This window comes from Carettochelys insculpta, chromosome 12 (assembly GCF_033958435.1).
Source record: "Carettochelys insculpta isolate YL-2023 chromosome 12, ASM3395843v1, whole genome shotgun sequence".
Lineage (NCBI taxonomy): Eukaryota > Metazoa > Chordata > Testudines > Carettochelyidae > Carettochelys > Carettochelys insculpta.
Genome location: NC_134148.1, coordinates 26,154,886 through 26,178,789, shown reverse-complemented (window position 1 = coordinate 26,178,789; position 23,904 = coordinate 26,154,886). Strand labels below are relative to the sequence as shown.

The window sequence follows — 23,904 nt, the reverse complement described above, 5'->3', positions numbered from 1 at the left end:
CAGTTGATCTTCCCAAGTTCAATCTTCCCTTAAGTAGACATACCCATGGAAAGATATTTCACGTCCTGTGTTTCCCTAGAGACTCTCAGCCACTGGTGTGCGGAAATGTCTTCCATCAGCCTGTAGCAAGTTGTACAGCACAGTTGGGACTCAAGAATTTTAAAACTAAAAAGAAGCTTTTAAAGCTGGTACAGGGATTTTGCTGGTTCTTCTACATGGCAACAGTAGAGCCACTCAAAGTTGTTAGAAACCAGTTTAACTGGAACCATAGTATTCAAAGACTAGTCACTTAACACTGTTCCTGTTGGGGCTTAACTTATCTCTCTCTCAAAATTTTTAACATTTTTCATGCAAAAACAGTACTAGCTTTGGGGAATGGGTGAGATGTTTTAGGACTGATCCCTTGAGGCACTGGTGGCCTTTAAAATGTGGCTGTTCTCATTGCTTTAAGTTGCTGACAAATGAGGGTATTTAGGCTATCATAGAATCAAATCCTAACTGCTGTGTTTCTCAATGTTGATGCAAAGTGCCACGACAAAAACCAGTCACTAATATTCACCCAGAAATTCATAAAGCACAGTACAGTTGATGTACTTCAAAACTGAGCTATGACATTCAATTTACCTTGGAAGCCATTTTTCCGCCAAAGTCAACATTGATGCAAAAATCCAGCATCATCTGAGCCATGCAAGCTCTGTTTTTGCCCGCCTGAGACAAAGGGTCATTGAGAACTGGGACATCTGTCTCAAGACAAAGCTCCTCGTAAACCATGCAGCGGTTGTTCCAGTGCTACTGTATGCATGTGAAACTTGGACAACATACCAGGGTCATTTCAAGGCACTTGAACAGTATCGTTAACCCTACCTCAGGAGAATCCTAAATATCTCTTGGGAGGATAGGTGCACAAACACTAGCGTCCTGGAAGAGTCTAACAGGACCAGCATTGAACCCATTATCATTCATTATCGTTATCATTCATCAACAACGTCGTTGGACTGGTCACGTGGTTCGGATGTCTCATCAGCGCCTCCCAAAACAGATTCTGTTTTCCAAATTGAAGGAAGGACAGAGGAGCATTGGGGGCTAGCAGAAGCAATATAAGGATATGTTGAAGGCAAACATGAAAAGTGCAGTATCGGTGTCAACACTTGAGAGAACCTTACCGAAGACTGTCCCCAGTGGACAATGGTAATCTGTGAGGGGGAGGCACAATTTGAGAGATCCCGCCACAATGCAGACGAGGAGAGGCAAAGAAGAAGAAAAGAGGGACAAAAATTGCACTGTGCCCCTCCAACAGCTACCACCATCTGCTCCTTCTGTGATAGGATCTGCAGCTCCAGTCATCAAAAGGCTCACAAATAGGTTGACATGAAGTGCTGAATAACCTCATCTCCATCTAAACTCAAAAAAGGCATAGGAAGTTCAGTGTCTTGGAAAATGAGGCCCCCAATCTGTGCACATCCATTTACTTCCTCCTTACTGTCTCCACCTACTCACTGGCCATAGTATTTAATGTGAATGAATACACTTCCTTCTTCCTCCTCCTGTCACTTTAAAGTCAGCCTAACAAATCCGGACAGCTTTGAACCCAGCAGACTGGCATCTCAAGCTGACTTTAAGACAATACAGTTGTGTCTCAGCAGAAAGTACAGGTATTTTAAAATGTGCTGGAAAGCCAAAAAGAAGCAAGAAAAGGTAGATAGCTGGAGGCCAAATTACTGAGAACTTTGATTGAGACATTCTTGTACAAGCTACCATTTTAGGAGAACATATCTTGAGGCCAAGAATAAACCACACCTTTTCCCTGCTGATTCTGCAAAACTGCAATTAGATTGACAATCTAGCTCTTTGCTAGTTAAACAATTTGTGATTGGCTGAGTAAGATGGGGCAGCTGTCACTGGAACAGTCTGGCACGGAGATTGTAACTAAAGAAATTAGTCTCCATTTGTGTTTCACCTTTGCTCTGGGGAAGCAGGGTCACTCACCTATTTGTGTGAGGTGAGTGAACAGCATACCAGTAGAACCTACTACTACTCATACAGTATGAGGCACAAGGAAGCATCTTGTTCCTCTAATCCCTTGAGTTTACAAGCAACGTAGCCCCCAAATCAGTACAGTTAGTCACCTAGAAAGTCAATTGTTCATACATCATATATGAAGTCTTTTGATTTTATTCCTGATTTTCAGACTTCTTTCTTAGATGCCAATAGTGAGAAGAACATTTTCAGGCATTGAAGTAAACTTTGCAATGCCTTAGAAGGTTACACATTTACTAGTTCTAATTAAGAGTTAATAGCTTTCCAACCACAGTGCTGGTTATTTTTAAGATACTACTTTTTTTTTCTTCCAAGTGAGAGATCTGTTTGCTGTCACCTGTGAATAAAAGGAAAATAATAAAACAATTTTCAATTATACTAAATTCCATCTCTTTGAGCTTGATACTCTCCACTTATTAAATTCAAACTGATGATTTATTCCTTTAAAGTCTTTTGTTATCTTGTTACATCTGAAACACGAACAAACTCAATGTTTATTCTGGGCAATTGTTTATGTTGTAACTAGGATATGTACCAGATGTTGTTCAGATCCTTAAGTCTTTAGCCAGGGAAGGAGAGGAGTCCCAGAGTCAGGGTATGGTGTGGAGGGCACAGAAGTCATGGCAGGTGGTTGGGAGATGGGGGGCTAAGGACAGGGTGTGGGGGTGCAGGAGTCAGGGCAGGAGGTTGGGAGGTGGGGGTTAAGGATGCAGTGGGGGGGCAGGAGGTGGGGAGTGCTGGAATCAGAGCAGAGGGTTGGGGGCTAACAAGGGATTCAGGGCAGTGGTTGGTGTGGGAGGGCTGGAGTGAGGGTTCAGGGGTGAGGAGTGGCTTGGGAGGGGGTGGGGGGCTTGGCAGAGGGGAGGCTCAGGGCAGAAGGTTGGGAGATGGGGGGGGCTCAGGGCAGGGGGTTGGGAGGTGTTTAGGAGCTCAGGGCAAGGGGGTTGGGGGGGCGTTTATCAGGGCCACAGCTGAGGCAAGGGGGTGGCGCTGCTCAGGTGCCAGCTCTTCTCAGGAGGCCAGGGCTGCCGTTCCCTGGCAGTGGCTCTTCCTGAGGAGTTGGGGCTATGCTTCCCAGCCTTGGCCTCCAGCTCCTCCCAGAGGATTGGGGCTGTGCTGGCCTGCCAGCAGTGTCACTTGGGAGGGAACTGCTTGTAGATGTAGGGGCCACCACCAGAGTAGTGCATCCCCATCCCCTGGGAGTAACTGCCACCACAGCAGTGCAGGTATGGCCCCCCACACACACCAAGAGGAGCCACCAGCTTGGCAGCACAGCCCTGGGCTCCTGGAAGGAGCCACCGCTGGAGCAGCACCACCATCACCACCACGAGTGGCCCCAGTAAGACCCCCTACCCCATCCTACCAGCCCCCTGCCCTGATTCCTGTTCATGGGGGTTGGAGAGAGCAGGGCAGTGGGGCCATTTGGCAGAGGGGCTCCCCCCTCAGCTGGCTCTGTAGCCCAGGGCCTGGTGGGGAGGAGTTTGGATTGAGGCTTTGGGGCAGAGGGGGCCACTTACCTGGGCCCGTGGCCTGCAACATGTAGAGCCCTGGCCACTCTCTTACTAGTGCCACCTCCCCCCTCTGATCACTCTGCAGTATAACTATCCCCTGCACTCACTGCCCCCCTGTGGTCATTGAGGAGCATAACTGTCCCTGCTCTCAGATCTCTTCCTTTCTGTGTTGTGGAAAACAGTTGGATTCCAGGCATATGCTGTTGTCCTGGCACAATCAAACTGTGAGCTTGCTTTAAGTTAGGGTAACAGGAAGCTGCATTCCAAATTTGGTGGTCTTAGCTCTTACCATTTAGGAGTTCTTGGACAAATGGACTCAGGGACAGACACAAACTCTCTAAATTATATAGTAGATTAACATTGCTAGTAGCGAAGCTGAAATATAGCATCACAGTGATCTAACTCTTGCCATAGATTGAGGCCTACTTGCCTGCTAGGATTTACATCTTACTAAATCAGTTGTCATTTAATATCACTGCAACAAAAAGTGCTGAGAGATAATAAAAGAGGCTTTTTAAGAATGCCCCTTGTCCCAAAAATGCAATATAATCAGTAACAGAGCAGGCATACAATATTTGGAAAAGATTGGCTTGCTGCTCTCATCTGCATGCAGAAGAAATACTGAGTTTGCCATAGAAAGACAAGTGGGAAGTGCTTATAATAAAAGAAGCGTGTAATGCATGAAGTAATCTGATTTTGGAGGCATTACAAGTTATACTTAGTGATCCTAGGGAGGTACATTTCAAGCTGTTGGAAGTTTGTATTGGTATGCAAGTGGTTAAGCTAAACACAATTGCTAACTGATAAGGAAATCAGGTTAATACCCCAACCAAGGTCAAATAGATTCTGCATAGAAACAGTTTTTTCCCCTTATTAGCATCATCCATGGCAGAACAGGGTGATTATCAAACCTCATTTACTTAACAAGGTGAAGTTTCCAAGCCTTCTTCCCCAAGTAGGTATTTGCTTTTTTGGTCTTATATTTGGTCACTTTACAATATGGTTTTTATGAGGTGCACACTTCAGTTTCCAAATGGATACAATAATCAGTTAATTACGATTATTTCCATCGTAATTCACTTCAGTCACTTTGAGCCTTTGTTCAACAAAGTGTCTGTGAACAACATTTTATTTTCCAACAGAGGGATGTTGAAAAGGTTGCTCTGCTTTACACATAACTATTCAGAATCCCCTAAGGGCTTCTACACTTGCCAGGGTCCTTCTACACCTACACCATTACTATGTGATCAGGGCTGATGAAAGTCTTCGTCCAGCCCTGGAGGGAGCTGGCTCCAGACCCCCTGAAAGTGGCACCGTGACAGGGAGCCCCTGGCAATGATTTAAGGGCTTAGTGCTCTGGCGGCTGCTGCTGCCGAGATAGCAGCAACCCCCTGGCCCTTTTAAATTGCTGGACCCTAGGGCAGCTGCCCCCTGTGCCCCTCCCCCATCAGCACCCGTTAATGTGATTCTCCATACACTGGCTCAGAACCTTTAGTGGTGTAAGCTCTGTTGAAGTCAGTGAAGCTACACTAATTTACACTGTACGAGAATCTGGCTCATATGGTTCAATTATCTCTTACAGCACTTGCTGTATTGTTTAGTGGGTAGAAGTTGGGATTTCTTTGTTGCCAGGGTTGTTTGCCAAGCTACAGGTTTCTTTTGTTTTTTTACTCTCGGCTACTTCATTAACAAGGCAGCAGCACATTTTTTTACATTGTGACAGCTGCAGCTTCACAACAGAAAAAGACAAGCTTGATTTTTTGAAGTGAAAATTTTTAAATTTGTAGAATATTGCAGAATGCAGAAAAAAAAAATCACACAGTCCAAGATCATAGCCCCCATTCTTAGGGTTTACTGCTATTCCTGGAATTAATGAAGGGTTTTAGAAGAGATTTTTCGCAATTTTTCCACCTTCCCTTATGGACCAAATGTGAAATAGTTCATAAGTTCCTATGTGTCACTTTAAAAATAGGTTAAAAGGGAAACATTTGTCAGACATAGCCATAGCATTCTCCATGCTTTTTCAGGCAACATAATAAATCCATCAAGAGAGTCCTAAACTGAGAGTTAAATCCCAACCCCCTGGATTTCAGTTAGGGTTGCCAACTCTCCCAATGGACCAGATGCCATTTGGGGCTGGAATGTCTGGTCCAGGAGAGTTGTCAGCCCTAACTTCCATGGAGCCAGGTTTCACTCTCCAATTATATTGGCAATTACACAATTTAAAAACCTCTGATTAGTTATTACATTATTATTTATACCAGGTTTTGTTTTCTGGTATACAATTGACTCTGGAAATACACATTTTGTTTTCAAGAGGTCTAAAGCTTTCATCAAAACATATCTTGTATTACAAACATACTTTAAGACAGCAAGAATAAGTAGTGTATGAGCAAAGGGTTACGTTTTTTTTTTTAATCCTTTTAAGGGAACAAGTGTTTCAGAGATGTAGGTTTGAGAAAAACAATATCTACAATATAGTCAATGAAAGTATAGAGAAAATTAGGAATATTTCAAATAAACGAGCAGTCTTGATATCCATTTAAGAGGTCATATACTACTGATTTAGGTCCCAATCTTGCGAACACTTAACATAGGTTTAAGTATAAGCAATGGGACTACTTACTTGTTTAAGCATATTTGCCTTCATCTTCAGATGCAGAAAATAAAAACATTTAAGCAAAAAGAAAAATTACTGTTTTTTAAAAAAGTATTTCTTCACAACAGAGACAGCTCAAGTGTTGCCATTAATCTCCCTTCTGCTCACACACAAACCCACTTTACCTACATTTAGTGGACCTTTCAACTCAGGCAATCTGGCGCATCACCCAACTGCTGTATTTATTCTGGCTGGTAACAAAGCACTTTGTAGCGTGGATGCAGTTCAACCACGTGAGTGCTAATAGTTCTCCCATGCCTTTCTACAATTCCCTTTGTGTGCTCCGCAGCACATACAAGTTTTCCCACAATTCACTAGGAAAGAATTACAGAGTAATTCAGGTTACTGCAGGAGAAAGAACTATGGGATGGCCTCTGATAGTTTCATGACATACATGAGAAAGTTCAACATCAGAGCATACAGTCACTTGTGTGGCTGCTTATACACATGAACTAGAGAAATGCAGGTGCTCAGATCAGGTTAAATCAGCGGTGAAGATGTACCTTCAAAAGTGCTAACAGGAGGGAATATTTACATTAATGAGCAAGGTAGTTTTGGGTGGTTTGCAAATGTGTATACACTTTTTTCTAAAAATTTCATTTTCTGCATATAGAATTGAGCCTATCCGTAGTAGTACAAAAATTCCTACAGTGTTAGTCACCTAAATTGCCGCTATTAAAATATTTTCCTTCATTTGCACAGTGTGCCATATTTGCTGCTTACGAAATACTGTTTTAAAATTTAGTTTACATAGGGCAAAGTCTCATACAAGAACTGTGTGTGTGCGCATGCATGCCTTGAAGTACCTGCATAACCCCAGTAGCTAACAAGAAGAATATGAGGACAATTGCCTGTTTTGTCTATGGGCAAAGATGAAGTGACTTCTGTTGAAAAATCAGCTTGTGTATTTATTATTTCCTCTCTTTGCATTTTTTCCACCACAGCTCTGTGATTTACAAAGTAGTCAAGTTTTGCTACATAATGATTATTCTTGTTGGAATCTTTATGGTTGTGACTGATCTCCGTTTTCAACGTTTCTGTCCTTCCCAGCCTGATCAGCAAATACAGTTGTTACAGCTTGTGTGTCAGCCATGCATGACATATTGGTCATTGGCTCTGCTATTTGTGCAAGACTACTGTTTTGCTTTGAATATTTGAGGATGTATTTAATGTGGTGCTGCAAAAATGCACTAAGGTATTAGGGAAATACTTTAGAAATAACTAGATGTCCTGTAGCACCTTCAAGACTAAACACATTTATTTATTAGGTAAGGAGCTTTTGTATGTAAAACCCACTTCGATGCAGGTCTTACCCACAAAATACATCACTTAGTCTTTAAGGGGCTACAGAACTGCTTGGTTTTTATGAAGGTACAGACTAACAAGACATTCTAGGAACTGAATGAACACAGAGTAGGGGGACAGTCTGGCCATATCCATATGAGCGGCTTTTCCTGGAAAAACTGGGCTTTTGTCAGAAAAACCCGCAGAGCATCTACGTGCAAAAGGTGCTTTGTCAACAGTTTTTTGACAAAACCCAGCACATCTGCCAGCAGCATTCTACCTCTCCTCGTTCAGGTATAATGCCTCTCTTGACAGTGTTCTGTCAACAAAAGTCATGTAGACACTCTGGGGTCCTTTTGTTGACAGACAGGGCTTCTGGTTCACCTGGCAGTCCTGTTTGCAGAGCTTCCAGTCAGCTGTTCTGTTGAGAAAGGGTTGGGCACTGGGGATGCTCTCTGTTGACAGAGGAGATTGCTCTTTCCATCTGCTTTTGTGCGTATACTTGATCTGTCGACAGAGGTCCTGCCAGGAAATCTCTTCCAACAGTGACCTCTGTCGACAGAGACTTCCTGCGTAGATGGGGCCTCCCTGTCCTGAACAGCTCACTGTTTCATATAGATCAGACACAATGTGGGTATAACGAAGAGTGGGAGGTCCAGTGGAAGGGTTCAATGAAGGAAGGTAGTTCCTTGTCAGTGCTGAAGCTTGTTTTCCTATTTTGCATCTCTTTGCAGTGCTGGTAAGATAACTCTCTTGTATGATTGTGTATAACTTTTTAAAAAGCAGCACAGAGGAGAAATAACTGCTTGCCAGTTTTCTGCAGCCCATAGCTATAAATCTAGAAGGACGAGTTGGTTTCCCAAGATATCTGATCACCACCTTCTGATAGCACTCTCAAGGGAAAGAATCCTACCTTGTCTCTTTACACCCTACCCAGAAAAAAAGAGGAGCCCTGTAGCACCTTAGGGTGTATTGAGACAGCAGCCTTATCCTTAAATAAGCTAGTCCAGAATAGCTTATTTTGAAATAACACTGCAACATCTAAAAATGCATTTAAAAATAGCACTTAGCTATTTTGAAATTCAGAATCTACACACATAGGCTACATCAACACTGGCCTCTCCCTTTTGAAAGGGGAATGCAAACATGGTGGATAAATGCAAATTAGGCATATATTCAGTGCCTCATTTTGCATAATTAGGGAGAACCCTGTCTGAACAGCTATTGGGCATTTCAAAAGCAGCTCTTCTGGAAGGGCAAGTGGCCACTATTGTGCAAATGATATATTGAATATGCAAACCAGTGCCTCATTTGCATTTTTGATCCACTGCGTTTGCATGCCCCTTTTGAAAGGGAGGGGCCAGTGTAGATGTAGCCATAGAGCCCATTTTGAAATAAAGCCATTGGATGAGCTATAGCTTATTTCAAAATATACTCTTTCCCCAGTCTTAACAGCATCCATTTCAAACTAACTTTTTCAAAATAGGCACTACTTCTCATAGAACGAGATTTACTAATTTTGAAGTTAGGCAACTTACACTTAGGTCCACCTGTGCGTCTGGGCACATTGGGCAACAAGTGCTCTCCAGAGATTTCAGTCTGATGCCACTGTTTCCGCTTCTTCCCACGTTATACCAGTGTTCTTAAAGTCTTCTTTAACCATGCTTTGCCACATTTCCAGTGTTCTTTCCCTTTTTCTCTTTCCTTTAGCTGGTGTCCATCGCATTGCTACCTTTGGATGAAGATTATCTGAAAGACGCAAGATGTGTACAACAAGACTCAATCTACACTCTGCCACAACATCCTGCAGTCTCCGCAGACCACATCTTCATAGAATCTCTTGGTTAGTAATAGCAACAAAGGGTCCTGTGGCACCTTATAGACTAACAGAAAAGTTTTGAGCATGAGCTTTCGTGAGCACAGACTCACTTCATCAGATGCTGGTCTTGGAAATCTTGGAAATCATTAGTAATGTGATCGATGTAGGTAACACCAAGGATCTTACGCAGACATAGTTGGTGGAACACATTCAACTTATGTGATATTCTTGCAGTGTTTTCCCATGTTTCACTGGTGTAGATTGCAGTGGACATGACAATAGTGCTATAGAATCGAAGCTTTGTAGCAAGGCCAATTGTTGACGCAAACCAAAGTGGGCATAGTCTTTGGAACATTGTCGAAGCTTTCCTGATTCTGCAGTTGACATCCACCTCGACATCCCCATCATTGGACAGAGTGCTGCCACAATAGGCGAACCGCTGGACATCTTCTAAGGACTGACTTTTGACCACTATTGGTGTGTTCGCCTGAGCTTTTCCGATCCGTATCACCTTTGTTTTATTGCTGTTTATCCTCAACCCAACTTTACCTGCTTCTTTTTCTAAACTTGTTGTCATGTCCTGCAAGCATTCGTCCATTTCTGCAAGCAGCACAATATTGTCGGCGAAGTCCAGATCCGTGAGCCGGCACTGGCTTTCCCAAGAGATACCAAAATTCGTCCTGCACATTGCTTTCCTCATAATGAAGTCCACAGCCAAAAGAAACAAGAATTGTGATAGACCACACCCTTGCTGCACACCAGAGTCAATATTGAAGAAAATCGGTCATACCACTTTCGGTCCTCGCACAGCAACTGGAGTTTAGGTAGAGATTTTGGAAAGTGTTGATGTCACGTTGCGGGATACCATAACTATGTACTATGTTCCACAATGACTATGTATGCTGGCAAACGCCTTTTTGAAATTGATAAAGTTTATTGACAGCGGCCGTTGAAATTCAATACTCTGTTCAATGATGTAGCACAATGTGAAAATTTGCTCACTGCATGAGTGTCCGTGCTGAAATCCAGCCTGCTCCTCCCGCAGTGTATTATCCACTGTGGCCAGAAGCCTCCTGAGCAGGACAGTACAAAACACTTTGCCCGGGACTGATAGGAGCATAATGCCTCTCCAATTACTACAATCAGTGACGTTCCCTTTTTTTGGTAACTTAACAATCACTCCCTTCCTCCAAGCACTTGGGACACACACTGCTCACCAGCATGCGTTCAACAACCCCGTTAGTTCTTGCACAACACTGTTGCCCCCATACCTTAGTAATTCAGCCGTGATTTGGTCAAGACCAGCGGCCTTGTTATTCTTCAGCGGTCTAATGGCTTTATCAGTTTCTTCAAATTTGATCACACCTAGGTCTACTTCTAGTTCATCAGAAGGATTGGAAATACTAAAATCGTAGGTTGTGGCTCGAGCTGGCTGGTTTAATATCTCTTTGAAGTGCTCTATCCAGCATGCATCTTGCTCTTTTTTACTAAGTAAGATCTTCCCATTCTTATCCTTGATAGGAGCATTGGAATTGCATCTTGCACCCGTTAATTCTCAGACAATACAATACAGCATCTTGGTGTCACATTTCTTAGCTGCTTCTTCTGCTTCAGCACCCTTACATTCCAACCATTCTTTTTTGTCAGCCCAGCAGCTTTTCTCAACTTGACAATCCAGCGATTGACACTTTGCAATAGCCTCTGCTATCTCATTTGGCGATTTTGCCTGGTCTCTATGCTGTTTTGCTGTGATAATGCGCTCACTCACGGGCTTCCATGCAATTAATGCCTGCGTTGCATACTTGCTGAGTACCAGACCTACACCATGCACATGTTGGTCATCATTTCCAGAATATAGAGTATAGAATGGTCTTTCCATCACTGAATATCCTGGTCACTTCCTAACCACCTCATCTCGCTAATGCCTAGAATGTCCGTTCGGTAGCTGTCAAATTCGCAAAGTAACTGCACTAGCTTTCCACAGTGGTATAATGTTTGTACATTCCAGGTTCCAACTTTCGTCATGGTTTTGGCACTTAGGATCGAGCTCTGCATCAGGCACTGAATTTCCTTTTGGCTTTCATTTAGTGCCATCATAGAGAAAGAGCTGATACCTTCGTGCCAAATTAGGTTTTGTTTATTTTGTTTGGTTGCACTTGTTTCTGTAGCGATAGATAGGTTTTACGGGATCGGGTTGCTAGCCCAATGCCCAACCTTCCTCCTTTTTCATCTGGGCTTAGGACCGGCAATGGCGGAGTTAGTAAGGCAACTAGTATTTCAAAATTATTTTGAAACAATTGTGTAGATACTAGGATAGTTATTTCAAAAAATAACAGCTGTTTTATTGAAATAACTTTGCTCTGTAGGCCTATCCTTAGAGACTAAGATTCATAAGGGCATAAGCTTTCATGGGTAAAACCCACTTCATTAGATGAACTGGATTTCCACTCTCATCCATCTGATGAAGAGGGTTTTACCCACGAATGCTTATGCCCTAATAAATCCGTTAGTCTCTAAGGTGCTACAAGACTCCTTGTTGTTTTTACAGATAAAGACTAACACAACTATCCCTCTGAGACTTTTCACCCTAATCAGAATAAACTATATTTCCAGAGTTTGGAAATAACACAAATTAAATGCAAAGTATATTATTGGTGAGCATTTAAGTGCACCAAAATCAGGGTAGTTAGTTACTGTTCCTGCTGGATGAGCTACTGAGGCTTCTCTTCAATTTCTAAGGTGTAATATGTTACTTTGTATGACATTAGGCTTGTAAGTTCAAAGTGCATCTCTGGCAGCACTTTAAAGGGGTAGTACGGTCATGGTAGCAACATTGGGAAAAAGAGCTCCCAGCCAATGTCCCCTCTCATTTTTTGCAGCCATGTGGAATAATGTTTATGTGCACTAAGGCATGTGCAAATGTGCACCACCACCAAACACAAAACCTAACTGTGGGCGCTCTGCTAATCAGCTGGGCAGCATTTGAATTTCTCCTGAGCAGCCACATAAGAGCACAGCTTACAGAGAACACTGCTCCTAGTGTTGTAGATAAGCCACTTCCACAAGAGGAGTTGCACTGGGAATCCGTTTAGAGTGATGCTGCACTGCAGTGGGGGGGGCGTGTTATTACTTTCAGCTGACTAGAAACTCCTCTGTCTCACACTTGCCACCCCATCACAAGTCTAGCAGATATGTATTTACTCTTGCACTTTGGGCTTGACCTGCTGATGGTGCTGTCATTGGAACAAAACAAGGATAAAACTATTTCTAAATGTAATTGGTTACCTTGGGACATTTTGTGTTGACAAGGAGCAAAAAGGAAAAGTGAATTAATTTATACCAGTGGTTCTCAAACTTTTTGGCCCATGGGCCACCTCACTCAATGGAAACCTTTCCACAGACCATGACGACAAAATGTATTTACTTATCTGTAAATACCATAAATATTACATTATGCATGTTAGGCTACTGGAGCATAACAACATAAATACACAGCTATAACACAAGGAAGGGCATATATTTAGATGATATATATGTTGTTAGCTTACCAAACTTCATTTGAAATAAAGTAAAATATTAACGTTCAGAAAAAAAAAAGATTTGAACATTATCTTTGTGGCAGGTGTAAGAGGGTCACTGACCATTGAAAAAATCAGTCGGGAAGGACAAAGTGGTGAGATGCAAGCAAACAAACCAACCAACCCACCCACCCCACCAGTCCTTACTGACGTGGCCCCTGACTGAGACACCTCACTGCCCGTGCACTCCAGTTCCAGGGCGGGGTGGGAGGGCAAGGGAACCAAGGTTCAGCATTTCCCATGGACCAGCTTAACTCTTCTGGGTGTCCTGGAGCTAGCGGATTTTGTGGGCCCTTGTAGGTTCTGGGATGGAGCCAAAACGAGTGGTTCGATGTGTGAGAGCAGGTATCTGGGGATAGAGATGGGGGTGCAGGAGTGGCTGGGGCGGAGGTAGGGTGCAGGAGTGTGCTAGGGGCTGGGAGTCAGGCCAGGAGACTGGGAGCAGGAAGTGGTTGGGTTGGCAGACTGGGTGGATCTGGACCATGAATCCTGCAAGGGAAAGGGGAGATGGAGATACCAGGGGCCCCAAGGCAAGATGGGGGGGCAGGTTGCTTCATGCCTTGGAAGGGGTGGGACAAGGGTAGAAAGGGGGACTAGGGCAGTCAGCCCTTACCACTTCTCAGACTGCAACACTGGCCCCCCACCCTCTCAGGGCTGAATGGAGCAGTACTTCCATAGCATTGCAAAAGGACCCTGAGTTCCAGCCATTGCCACATTAGCAGCAGGAGCTGCCAGAGCTCTAGGTCCCTTTGAAATGCCAGGCCCCTGGGCAAATGCCCCCTTTGCCCACCCCACCCCACCCCACCCCATTGGTGGGCCTGGCTCTGCAGACCACACTTGGAGAAACACTGATTTATATGCAAATAACAAGCAGTCCCTGTAGCACCTTAAAGACTAACAAATTCATTTGGTAGTGAGTAACCCACTTCTTCAGATTATTTAAGGTGCTAAAGGACTGCTTGTTATTTGTGAAGCTACAAACATGGCTACCCTTCCAAGACTGATTTATATAGTACATTTAGCAGCAGTTGACTAACTTTTATGGTTTGTTACCTAACTAGCTAGCTCCCATGCCTACAGGGTTGGAGCTGAAGTCTCTATTTAAACTGACTTACCCAGAGGCCATGATTCTTGTGTCACCTGTTGAGAAAGTGAGAGACCATGCAGCTTTGGCTGGAAAGTCAGTCTGGAGAAATACCACTAAAGATACATATAGCCATCAGCAGAAATGGCACTCAAGTTAAAAGCCATTAACCTCTCAACAATCAGAAAGGAGATTAAAATCCATGCACTCAGCACAGACTGTTGAACTCTCAGGAGCAGAGTGTTGAAAATCAATAGTAACTAGGCTTCAGGCTTGGCTCAATTTCCTAATGGAGACTGGTCTGATGCAAAACGCAACATTGCAGAATGCCTCCAAAATGTTAACATTTGTGACTAATAATTTTCCTGGATTGCTGGATGACAATAATAATTTTAAAACCCTGTTTGAGTTATTTACATAATCTGTACAAACATTTAAGATCACTGAGGACTAGTTTACCAGTCACAAAAATAAAATACATGCACTACACTTCAAGCTTAAGATCAGGTTTGCATGACAACATGGTTTCAAATCAAGCAACTGTACATTTTGGAGGCACCTATTTAAAGCCTTTTGTGTTCAAAAATGAAGAGTAACAAGCTGAAGTACCTTTTTAGGCAGCAGAGCATAGTGTTTAGTTGGTTTTTTTTTTAAACCCGTAAGAATGACAGTCCCTTAAGTTGAGTACTAACTTTCAAAGGAGAGATGCCAACTATTCAAGGGGATATGAGGTTCTGATAGCCTTACCTCTGTGAGGTAAGATTGCTGAGTCTAATTTGTGCATTTATATTGCTTATTTGTTGGCCATATTCCTCCTGGACAGAGCTTTGTGTAAAAAAAAAAAAAAAATTATGTATTAAAAACAACTCTTAGCGAATGGGTCGGTTCTTCAAAGATTTATGATTTCCCACTCTGTTCTGTATTTTCAAGAGGGAAACTCAGAATCATTTGTTTTTAATAAAGATTGGTGTGATTTTCTTTGCTCCTGTCTTGTATTAATATTTCGCTTTTCCCTTGACTTCTCAAATTATAATTAATAGTAAATTTATCTGCTAAATATTGGTTCTACTCCAGCATATCCATAACCCACGCTAGGCAATTGATGTATGTTGTAATTTTTTTAAATATTACCTAATTAAAAGCTAGTTTGGGACAACATTATAATGTCATGATGGCTTCTGCCCAAAGTTGTGTCACTGGAACCTTCTACTTGAAAATGGATGGATGATCGTCCCTGCTTTGTCCAAGAATTTTTTTTTTGTTCTTGCTGAAGGTAGTTTTTTTAAAAAGGAGAGCAGTGTTTGTAACCCATAGAACTCCTAAATGCCAAAAGGACATCATACCATATCTCACATCAGGTCTGACCCACTCATTGCCCAGACTCACTCTTGGCCTAATTTCTATCGAACAGGTATCACGTGCAAAGTGGTAACACACAGGACTTTGGTATTTTTTTTGTGTGTGTGTGTGTGTGTGTGTGTTTTTTTGAAAAAGATTTCTATCACACAGCTTAGGCTCAGCAAGGAAAATTTTTACCTGCTTGACTGTCTCCCAAGTAAACTGAGCAAGGAGAGGCCAAAAACCAATGGAAGTATATTTACATAAAGTAAACAACTTGCAAGAGACAGAAGGTGACCACTTACTCATGACAGTGGATGGCTGCCTTCCTGGCTCTTCAAATGGACAGTAAACATCAGGAAATAAGCAGAAACAAAGCCATTTACTCATCCATCATCTGAGGAACAGATGAGGCCAGAACTCGAACTCCAAGAAAGGCAGATCCTTCAGCTAAGCGAATTTCAGTGTCTGAGAACTGACTAGGCATGACAAACCTGCTTGACAAACACTGTAAGTTGTTGAAATTAAGTTTTAGTCACAAGAAGTATTTTTCTTTTTTTACTTTTTTTAATCTGTAACCTTTTAAGGACTGCCCATTGGGCATACCTATTCAATTCCAAACAGATGGCAGTGTTTTCAATCTCCAGAGACTTCAGGCTCACACTAAAGTGATTACAACTGCTAATCTGTGACCTTCTGTTTGCTGATGATTGTGCATTGTTGGCTCATTCAGCAAATGATACACAGGAGCTTTTTATCGCTTTGTTACTTCTGCTCACCCTTTGGACTCACAGCGAGCTTCAAAAAGACAGAAGTTGTCTCTCAGCCAGTTTGGAAAGAGCCTAGCACTCCAGAGATCACTGCTGGTGGTACAGTCCTTAAGGCTGTTGACAAGTTCTGCTACCTCAGAAGTGTACTGTCCTTTAGTATAAACATGGATCATGACGTATCTGCTCAATTAGCCAAAGCCAGTGCTGCCTTTGGAAAATTGACCAAATGCCTATGGAATGACCATGGTATTAAACTCCATACCAAGATAGCAGCTTATCAGCCAGTTGTCCTGAATATCCTGCTCTATGGCTTGGAGTCGTGAACAATATATTGCCGCCAGATTTTGAAACTCCGTCAGTTCCATATGCAGTCTGAGGGTGGGACAAAACTCCTAACATGGATGTTCTGAAGCTATGTGGTGTCATGGGCATGGTAGCAATGCTTATGAACAGTTTCACTGAATTGGTCACATCATGAGGATGGAGGACACATGCATACCAAAGATGGTCTTCTATGTCCAGCTTGCTCATGGAACGCACCCTATTGGAGGTCAGTATAAGCTCTATAAAGACACCTTCAAGGCTAACACGAAGTCGTGTGGCATATCTCCCAATGAGCTGGAAACTCTAGTTCAGGACAGATTGTCCTGGTGGCACACTACTATACAGGTTCTTAATTGCTTTGAAAGTCAGCGTATCCAGGCACTGTAGGAAAAGTGTAGGATCCAAAAAGAACACACAATGCTTGCAGGTGGTGGCTTTTTATGTTATATTTGTAATCAGCTCTGCCAATCAAGGATTGGTTTCGTCGCTCACCAGTGGTGTCATAGAAGATGAGATCTGTCGATTGATGCCTCAGTCCAAGAAGAACAGCCATCTTTCATAGCTCTTTCACTCTTATGATTAGGGGCTTTGGAACGGGTGCCATATGAAGAGAAATTAAAAAGACTGGGACTTTTCATCATAGAAAAGGGGAGATTAACTGGGGGATGTGATAGAGGTCTATAAAAATCATGACAGATACGGAGTAAGTGAATAAGGAAAAGTTATTTAATTGTTCCCATAATGTAAGATATAGGATTCACTAAATGAAATTAATAGGTAGCAGGTTCAAAACAAAAGAAAAGGAAGTTTTCATTCATACAGCGCACAGTTAACCTGTGGAACTCCTTTCCAGAGCATGCTGTGAAGACCAGGACTTTATTGGGGTTCAAAAAAACTAAAACTCATGGAAGTTAGGTTCATCAATACTTATTAGCTAGGACTGGTAGGAATGGTGTCCCTGGCCTCTTTTTATCAGCAACTGGAAATGGATGACCGAAGAGGGATCACTAAATGGTTACGCACTCTGGGGAATCTGGCATTGGCCACTGTTGGAGAAGACACCAGGCTACATGGACTTTTGGTCTGACCCAGTATGACCATTCTTATAGTCTTATTTGAAATCACTTAAACCTTTTTTTCTTTGTTAATAAACAATGTTATCACAAGACAGTTTCAGAGCTGACATCTTTAAGTGTGTCTTTAAACAACAGGCTATTGTGTGCTCTCTCAGGAGACAGCAAGCTTACCTTCCAAGGGTCCACTCAGAGGGACTGGACACTGCACCAGGAAGTCTCTGAGGAATTCAGGAAGTAGGGTTCACTCAGTACTACTTGCAAGGCTAGGTTTGAACTGGCAGAATAAGTTTGCTGGTAAGGCAGGCAAGCCCATGGGTCAGGGACTTGACACAAAACTTTGCCTCAGCAAGAGTGAGCTTGGCTGCTGCTAAGTAGTAACTCACCATTCTGTGAGATCTAAGCAAGCCGTCACAGCTCTACAACCAGTTTTAAGTGAACTGAACCCTGTTTCTTGTTCCTTATCTTGTGCTCAAAGGAATTGCAGACTCTTGCAAATAAAATCAGAGGTGGAAGTGGCTGTGAAATCCTGCAACACTGGAATTGTATACTCCTTCCCACAGAAGATATTCAAATTTATAATTCATTGGTTTGCTTTCTTGAAATGTTATTGACTTTGGACTACTGTGGACTAAAGACTTATTCTGTACCTTGATGAATTTGAATACCTAGATTCCTCCTCAGTTGCCCAACCAATTCTTTTGACAAGATTATCATTTGAAAAGTAACTGCAAATGTCTGATTGTGAAAAGTTATCTACATTTTTTATACTGAACTCTTCTCTATGATAGAAGCCATTTTGGTAGTTTCACAAACAGGCGATCCTGTAGCACATTAAAGGCTAATAATTTATTAGACAATGAACTCAGATCTGGAGTAGACAATTAGAATTGAGGGTTTATATAGCAGGTGTGGGGGAGGGAGGAGGAAAAAAAGGGGTTACCTGTCACTAATAGGACCAGTAGAAGAAGCAAATTAAGTAGGATGTGTGCCATACCTGTAAATATCAAAGTTGGGGAAAACTGCCCCTGTAATGCATAAGATAAGTGAGATCTATGTGAAGGCATAATTTAAAAAAGTGTCAAATGTGCCACTGAATTCCAATTCAGATGTCTCAGAGGCTACCCCTCTGAGTCTATTAGCTATTTTGGTAGGGTACATGAGCAATATTTTCAAGGGCAGTTTTAGTGTGGACATTAAGCTCCAAAAAAGTTATTTGTTCCCATCTCCTGACTACATGGATAAAGCAGACATTTCTGGAAGAGGCAGACCGAGCAATAAAGCTGAGATACACATTTCCTTGTAAATTTAGCCATGTTCTGATTCAGCTAATACTAGACAAAGATTAGCCACAAAATTATGACACAAGACTCATCTGCCCTGAAGTCTGGGAGGTTTGCTGTGGGGTTTGCAGTTCAGGCACAACATTTATTATCCAATCTGATCTGAATAAATGAATTACAGCACAAGGAATTCACGATTTTGTAGAAATATATGAATGAGACAGTATTAGTTAAAGTTCAAAAGTTGCTCTGGGCATGAAAAATTTCCAGATGTTGACGACAACGTTCTAAATCAGTGCATCTATACTGTACAATGTCCATAGATAGATTTTGAAAGGGGCAATAGCAAGGTCATGTGAGGCAAACATGAGAACACATTTGATCTTCAATTCTGAATATTCCACACTGCAGTTAAGGCTGGAATTTTTAGTGACCTGAGTAAGAATAAATGCACTTGATTCTGACCCCAAAACCAGGCATATTGGCTATGTCTACACTAGAACGGTCTGTCAGCAGCAGTTTCTGTCAGAAGATATCTTCCAACAAAACGTCTGTCAACAGATTGCGGCCAGACTATCAAGCGGATTGAAAGAACAATCCGCTCTGTTGACAGAGCATGGCTGGATTGTCCAACCACTCTCTCAATAAAACCGTCAACCGGAAGCGCAGCAGACAGGGCTGCCTGGTGATCTGGAAGCCCCGTCTGTCGACAGAGGGCCCCTCCAGAATGTCCAGACCGGCTTTCTGTCGACAAAACTCTCCAGCGTAAACATAGCCATTAAGCCAGCAAGCAAGAGGGACAATATTGTACTCATGCCCAGCTGTAGCATGTGGAGCAGTCAGTCTTTTCCCAGCAGTATCCAAGTGCAGAGAAACAGTGTAGGGGGGGGTCTAGGTGTTGGGTGAAGACTTTCTTTTTGGACAATCTGAATACAAGTGGTTGGCATGGGGAGGTCTGTGTACAGACAGGATCTGGATGCACAGGTGCCAATTACTTTACAGGGGCCTAGGTGAATGTGATTAGTGCTCAGCAGATGGATTTGGGTGCTCATGGCTCTGAATGCAAGGGGGGCAGAGCAGCTAGAGGAGCAGCTCCCTGCACAATAACCCTCCCCCACAAGGCTAATGAGCAGGGAGGGGGAATGCAGTGCTTCTTGAAGCAGGAGTGGCTTTGGGGGTGGGTCTGACTTGGCCCCAACCCCTTCCTGCAGGGGAAGAATAAGTCCTGTCTACTCCACCCAGCTCATCTGCAACTAACAGCTGAGCCCAGCGCAAGGAAGGAGCCATTGACTGTGGTGTCCTTGATCCTACTCCCATCACAGTGATTTACCTCTCTGTCAGGGCCCAAATGATCCACCATGGGAGATGGGCTCTCGAGTCACTTGTGCACATGTATCACTGTTAATGCTGTTAGCAGTAGTAATTTTCTTTTTAAAAGAAACAAAGAACAAAGCCATTTTAAAAGACAATTTATTGACATTCTTAATAGTTTAAATGGCAGGGGAGACTGATGTCAGTACTCATACAATGAATAAAGTTAAATCATAATTATATATTAAGTAATGCTAGTAAGGCTCTTAGCGTAAAGAAAAGCTCAACTGAATTTTAAAGTATTAAACCACTAAAACTTCTTAAAACCGATTGAAAATAAAAGTCTTCTTGAACTATTCATGAAATACATTTCAGTAGTTGACACTAACCACTTACTTATAAACTCTAACCTTACTCTTGATGTTCTTCCTGAAATCAAGCACAAACATTCAAAGAAAAAAAATCGTTAGTTTGCATCCCGTCAAACTGCAGCATGTGTGTGAAACTGCACAGAACTGAAATTAGGCCTTGAGCAATACAGACTTCTCACAACAAGTTCTTGAAAACGTTGTTAAACAAGTTGCCAAACAGCTACTTAATTTATACTAGATCAGTTATCAAAAAGCTTGGAAGTTTAATAAGAAAACTAGACAGATTCCCCCAGAGGGAAAAAACGGGATAATTTTAGATAGGTTTATGAAGCCTTTAAAGTTTGAAGGTACAGCAAAATGCCAAGTGACCAATATGATCCCTTAATTTCTTACAAAATTTTCAGATACTTTTCCCTCATTACAACTCCATTTTGATGGAGGTGGGATATGTCATAGCTAACATTTCCTTACAACAATTTAGCATTATACTCAAAATAGAAAATAATTTAAACGGAGAAAGACGACTTTTTACCCTGTTTTTCCACACAGAATTTTGCAGTTTCAGATTACCTCAATGTTCACTATAATGCTATTCAGCACCGAGGTACTTCCAATGCCTGAAATTGATTATAGTAACTAGAGTCTACTTAAGAGGTAGCAGATATTTCAGAGAATCAGTGATAGGATATGACAGCATTTCACCTAGATCATGGTATCTTTAGCTCAGCACAGTACTGCACAAAGCAACCACTACCACTATCTGAAAGTGGTTTTATGGGCAGGGTTGTTTCAATGCAGTTACAACCAAATAAAGTGGCTAAATTACCACATCAGCTGGTGTCCTCATTGACCGTCTCTACAGAGAGCTCAAAGGTTGAGTGAGTTATGGAGACTAAGCTACACACTCACTTCTATTATCTAGTAGTGGCCTGAGAAGAAGGCTGGATCACTTAAATAAGATCTTATAAGGGAAGCCTGCACTATTGACCATGTTGTGTCTGCTGTAGAATTGCAGTTTCCAGGACTCTCACTAGAGCACTTATTAAGAACTTAATTCACTTCTAATAAAGGAAGAAAATTTGTATTTAAGTGGCTACCTGAAATTAGCAGGGGGTGAACTTCAATGGTTCACAGTTGCAGGATTCTGCAAGTCTCTTTGGTTAAAAAGTGTTAGCATAGTGCTGTATTGTATTATATGCCTAATACCTTGCTACCTCCTCCATCTGCAGTTTCCAAAAGAAAATCAAGTGTTAGTAAAATCAAACTCTCCTAAATATGACCTAATGATTTTGCTCAATTTTCTTTTTAATTTCTTTAGAATATTTCAACAAAGCAAAAACAGATATTAAGTGACAAATTAAACACATGCTTTGGCCTTAACTAACATAGGAAGTATTACAGCTACTAATACTTATTTTGTACAGTATCAACTACTTAACAATTCCTCTCCAGACTTCAGGATTGGGTGGGTACACCTCTACAGGATTCTACTCCCAATGTAGGAGCCTGATCCTACAGCCATTAAAGCCCATGAATACAAGGTTGAGACCCAGCATTCTAGAAAGAATGGCCAAGCAAGAGATTCAAAGCAGTCAAGAATTCTGGGGATTTTTTTTTTTTTATTAAAAGATTCTAGGAAAGAAGTTGGAAGTTTGCATTTTGATGGTCTCTTGGTTGTTAGCTACTATGGGGCTGTATTTACGATTTCTAGGCAACTGGGTGAAGAAACCAAAAGCATTAAGTTTAGTTTGTATTGTATATTGATGTTCTATTTTCACTGCTGACAGACAGAAAGAAGGGCCAATGTGGGACAGAAAATAAAAGTAAGTTCAGTTGCACCATATCCACCTTTATGGTTCAACATGCCATAAAGTTTAACGTACAGATTAAATCAGTCAGACAGTTGCACTACTCTTCATAATCTAATTAAACACAATCTCTGCATTCAAAAGTTTAAGAGAAGTCCTGTGAAAGGCACTTCTAAGTCGCAGTAGTGCAAACAAACCAATTTTAAACAACTGTCAGCCAGAAAGTTACTTTATGCTCAGTGGAAATGGGTGCAAAAGCTACTTGTATAAAAATATATTGTATAACATGTTTAGAAAATTGCATAGACAATATTCTTTTATTTAAAGTGATATAAGGCACAGTTTTGCTAAATATATTGTCAGTTAAAAAAAGCAAATTTATTTAATCCCTTTGATATAATGTGATCAATAGTACCCTTTCCATAAAAATATGTGCAAATGTAAAAAAGACAACTTTCATTTGGAACGTGAAATACTCTAATGCATATGTTAAATCAGTCAATTTTCCAAAGATTTGTGTAAAACCTGAACACTATTTTACATCACAATCTCCAGTGTTATTGTCCTCCTGATGGTTCATTAGCAGTTGTAGTGCTTTCTTCATTTGCTGTATAATCTAGATGCTCCATCATCTAGGCAAAAACAAAATTATTCTTTGTAAAATATTAACTTCTCACTGGTCCAAGCAAGTTAAGAGAAATTTTTCAGCAAGTTAAGAGAAATTTAATTAAGTAAGGATTAGAATGGAGCTAAGCAGCATATAGTGAGCAAATTTTCTACATAAGACTGAAAAGAAAATATCCAAGCCAAATAAAGAAAACCTTATTTTAATTAACACTTTGTGCTATGACAGTGCTTTTCATCCAATGATCTCAAAGCGCTCTACAAGAAAATTAAAGTTTCAGCACACCCCTATGAGGCAGAAAAACATCTATTTTTAAGAAAAAGTTGCATAAGCAGACCAGAGAGGTGAAGCAACTTCGTCACAAGTTACAGGTAACAAGGTCACACAGTCACTGGAAGAACTGAAAACTAGGGCTATCAAGAGATTAAAAAATTAATCGTGATTAACTGCACTGTTAAACAATAATATTACACCATTTATTTTTGGATGCTGTCTACATTTTTATCACAAATATTTGTGCTGAAAAGGACAAAAATTTATTTTTCAATTAATTTCCTAAGTACTGTAATGCATTCTTTTTAATCATGAATGTTAAACTTAGAGAATGATGTACAAAAAACTGCCTTCAAAAATAAAACAATGTAAAATCTTAGACTTTACAAATCTACTTCTTGTTCAGCCAATCAATTAGACAAAAAAAAACTGGATTACAAATTGAAGGAAATACTACTGCTTCCTTGTTTACAATGTCACCTTATAGTAAGAACAGGCACTCACATAGCACTGCTGTAGCAGGTGTTGCAGGACATTTACATGCCAGATGTACTTAAGATTAATGTCCCTTCATGCTTCAACCACATTCCAGAGGGGACACATCTACTGGTTGTGCTTGATGACAACACAAAGCAGTGCATACTGATTGATGCATGTTCATTTTCATCATCTGAGTCAGATGCCATCAGAAGGCTGACTTTCTTTTTTTGGGAAGGTTTGGGTTCTATAGTTTCTGCAAACTGTTGCTCTTTTAAG

The 23,904-nt window shown here is 41.5% G+C and overlaps 1 protein-coding gene across 3 annotated transcripts in view; it reads right to left on the bottom strand.

Annotated features, from left to right (window-relative positions):
- Positions 1-20,218: 20,218 nt before the first annotated feature.
- SPPL2A (signal peptide peptidase like 2A) overlaps positions 20,219-23,904 on the bottom strand; it is a 38,746-nt gene continuing 35,060 nt past the window's right edge. For all 3 annotated transcript variants that reach the window (XM_075006481.1, XM_075006480.1, XM_075006482.1), the window contains one exon: positions 20,219-22,882. In XM_075006481.1, the coding sequence (XP_074862582.1) occupies positions 22,851-22,882 (32 nt within the window). In that variant the 3' untranslated portion in view covers positions 20,219-22,850. The remainder of the gene's footprint in view (positions 22,883-23,904) is intronic.